This window comes from Poecilia reticulata, linkage group LG20 (assembly GCF_000633615.1).
Source record: "Poecilia reticulata strain Guanapo linkage group LG20, Guppy_female_1.0+MT, whole genome shotgun sequence".
NCBI lineage: Eukaryota > Metazoa > Chordata > Actinopteri > Cyprinodontiformes > Poeciliidae > Poecilia > Poecilia reticulata.
In genome coordinates, this window is record NC_024350.1 from 23,352,256 (window position 1) to 23,363,291 (window position 11,036).

Consider the following 11,036-nt stretch of genomic DNA (forward strand, 5'->3'; position numbering starts at 1 on the left):
CACACACACACACACACACACACACACACACACACACACACACACACACACACACACACACAGAGAAAAAAACAAAAACAAATGCAGCTTAACCTGCACATGCCTCCATCAGGAAGCTAAAAGTCCATGACAGTACAGTTGGATGAAGACTAAATATGTACAACTTGTTCAGTCTTGTAGGGATTGTCAGGGGAAACCTTCCCTATCTAAACAACACATTTCAGCGCAGACACACAACGTCTAGATTAAAGCGTGCAAGGTTGTCTTGATGTGCTTGATGCTTTACTTTATGGTGGTACATCTGATATTGAATGCAACTCCGTTCCAGGACGGTTCAAAAAGAAAAAAGAAAAAAAACAAGCTTCAACCCCTAAAATAAACTTCTATGCGTTCTGACCTCAATGAGCTACAGGAATGTTGGAAACATAAGGAGGCCAAAATTCCTCCACAACACTGCCAAGATCACACAAACCACAAAACCTTTTAATTTACGACCTGTACGGATTTCACACAGCCCTTCCGTCTTACTTACTGCTGCTCATTTCAGACTTGTACTTAAATAATTATACAACCCAGTTAAGAACCAGATGATTTTGTTTGTCACACGTGTAAAATACATCCCTCTGTGGAGAAATGCACGTTTACGTCGAGGGGGGGGGGGGTTTGGAGGCAGTGACCATGACGACGCCAAACCCAAATGGATAGAGACGGCGCCCCTCCCCTTCCCGAGCTGATTTAACAAAGACAGACTGAACTACATTGACCAGCAGAGTGGGCCTTGCAGAGCGGCTTACGCTGCATCAGCCGTTTGTTTCTAAGCCCAGCAGCAGCAGGAACACAGAAGCTGCCGATAAGACAAGGGACTTAAAAAACGAACGGGGGTGGTGGGGGGCCTCATACTATTCAGGGGATTCAACAGGTTTTGTTGCTCACATCTGTGTTGTAATCCGTCTTATTATCTTGCTGTCAAAAGCCTGTTTGAGTGGTCAGAGGCCAGACCAGGTCAAACAAAGCAGACTGCTTGGTAACTGTGCAACATCCCAATCAGTCAGTTCACCAGGAGGGGGGAAAAAAAGGCAGCAAGTGCAAACTTTATCAGAGTAATTTACATTCCACTGAGGTCATTTGATCTTAGAAATGTCATGTAGCAAGGATGAAACAGTTGCTGGTCTTATTGATTAAAAAAAAAAAAAAAAAAAAAAAAAATCAAATTTTTTTTAGAAATGCAGTTTCAAAATGAAGACTTAATTTTCCTAGTAATCCACTAAGTTTTTTTTTTGTTTTTTTTAACTGACCCCCAAACACGTCATTTCCAACCTGATTAAGATCCGAGTGACCAAATCCTGGACCTCAACAAGAGTGGTGGAGTCATTCCTATGTGGATTTCTTATATTTAAACAATATCCAAACAAAGTCACAATTTTATGTCTTCAAAATATCATGCAAGCTGCGAGCTCTGATTCAATCAGCTCTTCTTCAATAAACTCCGAGACGAGTCCCAGATAGTCTGTGGTACATACCGGACCTGAATTTGTGAGGTATTTGAACTATAAAAACTGATGTTCGATATGGCAAAGACACTAAATAAACCAGAACCCAGGCAAGTCTCATTTTCTCTCTCTCAATAAACGGCAGACATTGCTCCATAGTAGACGGGAGCAGTTTTTGTTTTCTCTAACTTTGCATGGAAACATGCAAATTACTACTACAATGTTCACCAGACGACATTCCACAGGCAAAAGTTTTACTTTCACTGATTAATTTTCTGCTTTAGAAGAAATGCTCGTTTTGTCCTTTCCAGCTATGGTGAGGTAGTCGCTGTGATAAGATTAAAAGTGATTATTAAAAAAAACAAAAAACAAAAAAGACAAAAAAACAATTGCAACTTTTTTTTTTTAAGGCAACTGTCTGGTGACTCCTGTTATAACCCCACAAACACCAACACTGCTCTTAAAAACAATAATAAAAAAAGACCTACACTTTGTCAAGCTTTTCACAGTAAAGATACATTTCCATCCTTATTTCTAGCAGATGACCAAGTTTTATTTATTTCCTTAACAATGTTAGGATTCCTCAACGCTACAGACGTCTTTTCCTTTTCGGAGCATCTGTTCACATAAAACCAGGGAGGAAAAAACAGTTGGTTTGAATTGCACTAGTCACTAGGTGACTCAAAACTCCTCATCTTTCCTTTATGCCAGCTTATCCAAGTACAGGCTGAATTATTTCCTTATTACATACCATAAGAGGCTGACAAATTGGAACATCAGCAGAAAGCAAAAACATAAACAATAGAAAGCAGCAAACACGCAAGCACTTACGCTTTTTTGATGTCCTCTTGAGATGCATTCCTTTGGACTCCCAATATCTGGTAGTACTCCACCATGGCTCTGTCCGTTTTTGTGCTGATTTACTTCAGGCTCTTCTGACTGGCCTGTGTAGGAAGAAATACGCTTCGTTAGGAAACAAGTGATTAAATCAACCTCAACAACAAGAAAAAGCAAAAGAGCAAAGTCATGCGTGACCTGAAGAATCCCTACACTCCCGATCAGAGAGAAGAAGCATATTTTAAAAGGGTGGAAAAACCCAACGCCGTTGCTCTGTTCTGACCCAACGATGGTGGAAGGATGACAGCTTAGCTACTAATGCAAGCCAAGCAAAATGACACCACCGAGAACATCCTTCAAGCCTGAGGCTCTAAGAGACTATGAAAAATGTTTCCCTTTAATTTTTGAAGTTCGCTGTAGAACCATAAATCAAGGAGTTATGAAACTCCTGACAAAAAAAAAAAAAAAAAACAAGCCAAGACAAGTCTGATACAAATCAAGAGACTATCAGATTGAGATTTTTTACTCAGCTGAAACCAGCATATAAATCTGCTTCCCTCACATAGTAACAAATCTATATTTAAAAGGTAATTTTATTTATATAGCACATTTTCAGCAACAAGGCAATACAAAGTGCTTAAATTTTAACTACAAAACTGGGACAGATTTAACTTTATGAGGCTGCTAAAGTTTACATGACAAAGTACTTTCAAGTTCAGTAAAACCTTAACCTAGAAAGAAAAAAGAAAAAAAAACACGAAGTGTGTTTTTTTCCACAGATGTGAGAACCACACACTTAATAGGCAAACCCCAAAAACTCACTTTTGATTATGAAAGATGTCCTCCGAGAAATCTTCAAAAGATAAACAACCCAGAGAGTCGGACATGGGCCCACGGTGTTCTGTTTGTTTGCTATATATAACCTGTGGCCTTTGCCGTTAGATTGTGTTTGTGTTATTTGTGGGGAGCCGGGGGCCGTTTGGCACGTGGCGGTGCCAAACACCGACTCCAGCTCGGAAAACAGTCCAGGCGCTGACCTCCGCGTTCCGACGGCTGCAGCGGGGTGCACACTCAGGCTGAGCTCTCGCCTTTTGTCAGATAAACTTACCATCTACTTATAAAACATTAATCAGAGTCAACACTGATCACCTTCACGTCCTAATATAGACCATCTAAATTTGGAGACATGACCCAGAAAGTGATTCTTTTTCCTGTAAGACAGACTTGTCCCTTTAAAATGTAGCTTTTCCCCAGAGAATGTAGCCATTACAGATCCATTAAACCACAATATGCTGAAGTATAATGGAAAACGGTGACTCCAAGCTAGCTTATTGTTCTGCACATTGCATATGTTTGGACACCTGGTGATATAAGCCTCGGGTAGCATTACACGGAGATGAACTCCAGCCAAAGTCCTTCAAATTATTCAGATTGCAGAAGGTTTCAACTATAAATATATATTTTATATTTCATCTAATAAATACTAGGCATTGCAGACCAAGGCAATTAGATTGCTCATGTTAATTTGTTTAGTTGTGCTTTACAAGAATGAACTAAACAGATTTGATCATGATGAGGGTAAGCCTAATAATGTAGAAAGAAGCATTTTATGTAGATCGATTCCTTTCAGTCAGATACAAAGCAGATCCATCAACAATGACTTTTTTTTTTTTTTTTTTTTGGAATTTTTTTTTTGTTTCTTCAGAGTCCCAAAAATATCTATTTAGTTTTCTAGTCGATGCCTATATTTGTGAGCAAGGTTTGGAAAACTGGATTGGAATCCACAAATACTGGTTTGATCTAATCTGGGAATTCCTAAACCAACCAAGCATTTTTCATTGTGAAGAGAGTTACGGCCTGCTAACGCTTTTGTTGCTTAGTGTGCCGACTCAGCTTTGACTTTTTCAGGAAAAAATGAAAAGGAAAAAAGCATAAAAAAAACCCCCCCAAAAAAAAAACAGGAGTGGTAGCGCAGGAACATAAAAGCTAAACACAGAAACGCTAACGATCAGGTACTTCAATGCTGTGACAGATGGAAGAAATAAAAATGAACAAAGTTCCTGTCCATTATGGAAGTACGCAAGGATTTAATGTTTGCGAGTTTTTTGTTTTATAGGTGGAAAAAAAAGAAAAAAAGATTTGTTTGGTACAAAATGTTTCACTTCCGAAACACTTGGTAAAAGCATTTAACGTTAACATTCTGCTGAAGCACAGCCCTTAGTTATACTGAACAACTGTAAATGTGAACCACTAACTATTGATTTGCTCAATTGTTTTCATTCACTCCATAATTACAAACTTTCTAGGTTAATAAATATGGTTAGAATGGGGAGAAAAAGGGAGTTCAGATCAATAAAAATTTTAAAATTGCAATTTTGGGAAAAAAAAAACAAAAAACAAACAAAAAAACACGAGTCCTCTAGATTTACTTACAGATAAATCTGACAATGCATAAACGCACGGTTTTGTGGTTAGGAGTGTCTGCCAATAACTAGAGAAAGATTAAGCTTTGTTTGGATTCGAAGGCAAAAGCGTTCGAAGACCCATCTCACCCATGAACACAGTCAGTAGAAGAGCCCCGAACACCACAGATCACATGATTATATAGTCACAGCAAAAAACGAACACACCCCAAGTCTGAACTCATCTCCATTATCAGGTGGACAACAGCCACATCTTTATCCACCGTCATGCAACTGTTCCTCACCTCATTGGAGGAAACCATTTTTAAGCAAGACTTTATTGGAGACAAACACCCTACATGTACGGCAGGCAATGAGAGCTGACAAGGTTTCCAACAGAAACTTCTAGTTCATTTTTAGCAGTAACTCATAGTTGCAGGCTCAAACAGAAATTTCTAGATTTTCTTTATCAGTAACAGAACAAAAAAAAACCCATACATAATATTATCAATCCAAACTTAGATAGTGAAAATGAAAGTAAAGTTGAGTAAATTAAGATGAAACAAGGTTAAAAATGAAAGAAACTAATGTTTAAGCTAATATTTACGACATATGAATTAAGAATATAACCTCAGTAACATAAATGTTTCATTTAAAGGAATCAAATAAGATGGGTTTTTTTTCTGGAAATGAGTTTCTTACTTTTAAAAGTCAGTTAAAAGCAACATCTTTGCATGTTCACGAGATCTGCACCGTGGGACAAAAGTTCACACCGGGGAACTCAACAGCATGGTCCGATCTTAATGTTCTTCATTTTATGCACCGAAATGTGAATCAAACACTTCCAGGCTTGTTGAGCAGCAAGAGATTAAAACAACATCTGCTCCGAGACTTTGTTCAGCCGAGTTACGCTGATGTGCCAAAATGAGTTTCCCCTTTGAGAGGTGACATTATGCAACAAGTTACATTAAAACTCTTAAAATAAGACTTTAGTCAGTACTTCAACTTTGCCTTTAAGCGAAAACAATGCAAACGCCAAAGAATCATTCAAATGACTTTGTAACATTCTGACTTGTTAGTTCACCGTCATTTTGTTTCAGTCGGTGTGTTTCTAAACTCCAGGAGCACAAATGTTAAATAAGCAAGACTTTGTTACAAACTGAAAAATCTGGAAACACTGAATGTGTTAAGACGGTTACATAAAAGTCATTAATCCTCCCATTTAAGCCATCTCTATGCAACTCTTTATTTTTATTTCAAGTAATCTGGTTAGCCCTGAAATGCAACATGTGACTGGGAGATATCCAACTCCATGTTACAACCACTTGTCATCACTGCAAGTCTTTCCCAATATACAGTTCTTTTAATAGATTCTCAAAAACTAAATGTATTTTATCCATAACATTGTTCTCTTGATAGAAATGACTGCTCAGGTCTATAAAACATCAATAAAAATATACATCGCTGGTCATAGATGAGACTCAACCCTTTGTGTCCTTATCAGCCATTTACAGACCAACATTATCATCAAAACATCTACATAAACACCCAAGTTAATTATCTGCAGATGACTTTCATGTTTTCTCAAGACACTAAGAAATCTGATAAGAGTCGAGCATTTTATTCCCCCCCAAAAGACATGAAAGTTTATAATTTAATAACAAAGTTCCCAAGATTTCAAACCGAACTCCTAATGTTTTTCCGACAACGTGACTGACCTCGTAAAACAACTAGAAGAGGAGGTTTGTCTGTGCTTGAAAACATTCAGAACACCACAGTAAATGTGACATCGACTAGGCAAGAGCTCCGCACAAAAAAAAAAAGAAAAAAAAACGACAGGGAACAGGGAAGATCCAACACAAACCACAGCTGACAAGAGAAGAAAACCAGGTGACTGCGAAGAACACCACAGTAAAACCCACGCCCTTCACCTGAAATGATTCGGGCAACGAGAGCTTGAGAAAACAGGAAAAGAGAAACTGGATTTTACCTTCAACTTGCACTGTTTAAACTGTGGCGTCAGAGTGTCATCCATGTAGATGAAATTATTAATATCATCAAATCACTTAATTTGACAAAAACCACAAGGCACAAGACAAGTTTCAGGCCTTGAGGAAACAAGTCATGCACCAACACGTAATATTCAGTAAAGGGTTTTACTGCCTGTGATAACAAGGAAATGTCAACGTCATTAAAGTGGGACTCATGTGAACTCTGCATTTCAATTGAAGACTTCATAAGCAATTTTCTATCCAAACAAAAATAGATCTGAAGGAAAACTTAAGTGAGCAGCTGCACAATTGAACAATTTTCTTTTTTAAAAAAAAGGTAAAAGTTTAACATATTTGTGCATTTAAAGTTTTCTATGATCTAATGACACAATAACTTGCTAAAAACACAAGAAAACAAATTTGCCACAATGTGTTCCAAGAACCCTACTTTGTGAGGCATGGTTCAAAATTACTTTAAAACATTTTTAAATAATTGCTACAAATACCATAGCGTTCCCGCTCCACCCACCTTCCTCGCCTGTTGGTGGCGGCCAGAAGGGCTGATGGCGCAAAACGGCATTGAAACTGCCCCAGGGCAGCTGTGGCTACAATCTAGTAACTTGCCATCATCAGCGTGTGAATGTGCCCTTTGAGATCTCAATTCGATATGCCAATGGAATCATAAGTAAAAATTATTATTACTATTGCACATCTCCTTGACAATTTCAACTTTCCAGTTGGGTCAAACAAGGTTTCACAGGAAATGTATCTTTTGCCCTTTCCAGTTATACCAGATACTAAGAAAAGCACTCTTGAAATGTTTTTCACATGAAAACATTTGCAGGCCTGCATTAATACCCGACAAATAAAATCCCATTAATATAAGAAACGTTTATTTTAAAGCAGAAGAAAACAATGGAATCATAAGAGTTCATTTTAATGTATGCAATTTTTATATGAGAAATGTTGCTCAATTTTTTTTTTTTCACCCCATGCAAATTAGAAAAGTTGGAAAAGGTAACAAGCCCCAAACATCAGCTCCAAGGATTTGTAAACATCCTCAAAAAAAAAAAAAAATCATCATATGACAATTCATTTTTACCCTCATATTCCTATTGGAATCAACTCTTTTGGGGCTTTTCTCGGTAGGTAAACATAAATAATACACTTGTTTGGGTCTTAAGGCATTTGATACAAGAAAAAAACATTGCAAGAAATGGTTCAAAACTGATGCCCCAAATATGAAGGATTGGTATGAAATATTTTTTATTATGGAAGGAACAGGAAAACCAGAATATACAGTGATACTATTGAAAATACTAGATTAATAAAAAATTAATTGACAGATTAAATGCTAAATTCAAAGTTGATGAATCACCATCATTTGTTGAAACCTAATCATTCCCCCCCGTCCCCCCTCCGGGACTCTGTCACCAATAGCAACTATCCTTGTTAACCTAATTTTAATCACTAAATGCCAAATGGAAAACTACTAAATATGTTCAGGTTTTCTGAAAATTAGCACAAACAGGCCAATCACACGCCTAAAATAGCGTGGTAGCACATAAAATGCGGTCGATCAGATACAGAAACTTCTAGAAAGTCAGCTTGAAACGTACTTTGCAGCAGAAACTATTTGCGACACACCAATTAAAAATAAACAACTTTAACGATCTCAAAAAGTAAAGTCATGGTAACTTTAACATTAGGCTGTGGACCTTATCTTGCTAACAATAGCTTTACCCCAAGATTTTAGGACGTTATGAGCCAAAGCACGAACTTGAGGTTCTCGTAACCTGCGCAACAAACACTACTTATAAACACAGTTTAAACAGTTGCTGATTGTTACTAGCTAACTGTAGTACAGCTAATGCTATTTAGTCAACAGTCGTGGCTAGTAATAGCAATTAGCTTGATTTGCTAAACCGTAGAAGACCCCCCGCTACGATTTCGAAAACCGCCTGTATGGGTGCAGGCGTAAAAGGGTAATCGGACATAAAAAGGCGTTAATAACTTAAGTATATTATCAACGACAGCAAAAAGAGCAACACAGCATCACAATATGACTCTATGCGGCACGGCAGGTTTTAACCGATTTTACAGAGGCCGATCCCAGCCTTACGGCGCTTAATGTTCCGTAAAAAAATAAAAAATAAACAAGGTAATTATTACAATACATACCTCTGAAACAAAGATGTCCACTTTAATGCCCACTCTCTCTTATTGCTGTTCAGACTATATTTTTCCTGAGAACAGAAACTGTCGCTGCAGTCGGCGGCAGCTGGTTAATAATGATGGTGGAGGTTTTTTGGCCTTGCCCACTAGCTGCGACTGCTGCTTTCAGGTGCTGTCGGAAATCCAATAATCGGTCTTTTTACGGGTATCCTTTAAAAGCTGTACTTTTGCGGCCGTAAAAATATTCATAATATATCTCCAATCCCACAACTAGAAACAGATGCAATTTGCAATAAACCTCAATATAAATAACTTACATGCAAGAAGAAATTAAACGACTACTCTAATACAATTTTGAAAATGTTGCATTTAATTTCCAATGTTGAATTCGATTATTGTCTTACCATCGACAAGAATTAATTAGGTTTGTACAACAACAAAAATACAAAGCAGAATTTTATTCTGCAATCTGTATTTACGAGGGATAGCTAAAGATAGCACGTCTTTCAGCGTCCACACAAACGCAACGTCTCCGGTGTCGCTGACCTGCTATGACATTCACTGTGGAAATTCCTAAGACATCTTGCAGTGGAGGTACATTGGGAGTTTAAACCGAATATTTTTAAATGGAGTTACCGACCTAAAGCAATATATCGTCATTGAAATGTTTTTTTTATCATAGGAAGGAACTGCTATCCGGCATGTTCGAAGATGGTGCAAATGGTGCGCCATCTATCGGCAGATTGAGAAAACAATACTTATGTTATGTACACTGTAACAATGTGAAAGACTTCGTGGCAGCATTCGTGGCAGTGGACACAAAACCCGCTCCTCACATCAGCTCGGCAAAATTTAATCAGAACTTTTCTTTTCTGCTGCGTCTTGGTCATGGACTATTTTGAAAAACTAATTAAAACTATTAACTATTTAAAAATGGTTTAACCGCATGGCATTTTGCTATTCTTAAAAACCTTTTAAATTACTTTAACGATGTCTTAATCTTATGCTCTATTCTTGTTTATATTTATTTTGTATTCACGGCTGTTTTAGGACGCTTTAATTTTCTGTGCCTAAAAGTTAGGGTGTATTTCACAAGCCATAGTTTACTAACAATATTAAACATACAATAATGAAAAAATAATTAACTAAAAAATAATTAGTGTATGCTTTTAAACATTTCAATTCAAATTCCTATGTTTCTCATTAAAAATAAATTTAATCTCCTCTTGCCTTCTCTGACTACTGTCACTAGAGGACACTAGCATCATGTCAGTAGCTGTGTCTAAATGTTGTAATAAAGATCTTTATGTATGTATTGGACTGCTATCACCGTAGATGCATTTTAAAAGGAGACAAAAATGGCTTGTAACTGTAAACTTTAAAACAAATTAAATGTAGGATAAACTACTGCAAACAAGCATTATTTTAAAATGAAGACAAGGTTGGTCAACTCCCAGATCACGTCTAGGCAGGCAAAATGTGAATGAACACTCACAGGCTGTTGAAATTTGCGAGTTTTGAAATTATGACGTTTACTCAATCTCATCCTTGGAGATGAGAGGGCTTGGAGAAGAAATCGTCTGACGCATGGTCTTTTTGTTCTTTTTTTTAAAACTGGAAATGCTTAAATTGTTTTCAAGTACCAAATCAGCCACCAGATGGCAGTATGTCATAAGCAAAAACAGAATAGCCCAAATACACGTTCTGTTTCAACTAGCAGTTTCTTGTAGACATTTATGCTTACATAGTTTTCAGGACACAATGAAAACCATCTGTTCAAATAGCATTTTCAAGTCTTGATGGTCTAAATATATTTTCAGAGTTGCTAATCAGGTAATTGTGTAGATTCTTCACGTCATACTTCTTCAATCTGTTCTGGACAAAAACTTAAATGTGCTTTTCATTTCTAACGTATTGGCTTTTTATTAGCTTAAATATAGCCGTTTTAACCTACTACTTTTATTAGGGCTCATGGTTTTATTCTTTTATGAGACACCGTACTGTTTTGTCATTTGTTTTGATTTTGGTTCTTGCGTAAAGTACTTTACATTACCTTGTGCATCAATGATGCTTGCCTTTGTAAACTCTCTCTCTCTCTCTCTCTCTCTCTCTCTCTCTCTCTCTATATATATATATATATA

General features: G+C 37.1%; 1 protein-coding gene across 2 annotated transcripts in view; it reads right to left on the minus strand.

Annotated features, from left to right (window-relative positions):
• Positions 1-9,009, minus strand: part of dnajb6b (DnaJ heat shock protein family (Hsp40) member B6b) — a 27,869-nt gene extending 18,860 nt beyond the window's left edge. Inside the window, exons 1-2 of one of the 2 annotated variants that reach the window (XM_008396738.2) lie at positions 8,902-9,009; positions 2,322-2,434 (exon numbers count right to left, since the gene is read on the minus strand). In XM_008396738.2, coding sequence (XP_008394960.1) covers positions 2,322-2,386 — 65 coding nt within the window. In that variant the 5' untranslated portion in view covers positions 2,387-2,434; positions 8,902-9,009. The remainder of the gene's footprint in view (positions 1-2,321; positions 2,435-8,901) is intronic. The other variant, XM_008396739.2, reaches the window with a different exon arrangement.
• Positions 9,010-11,036: the final 2,027 nt, after the last annotated feature.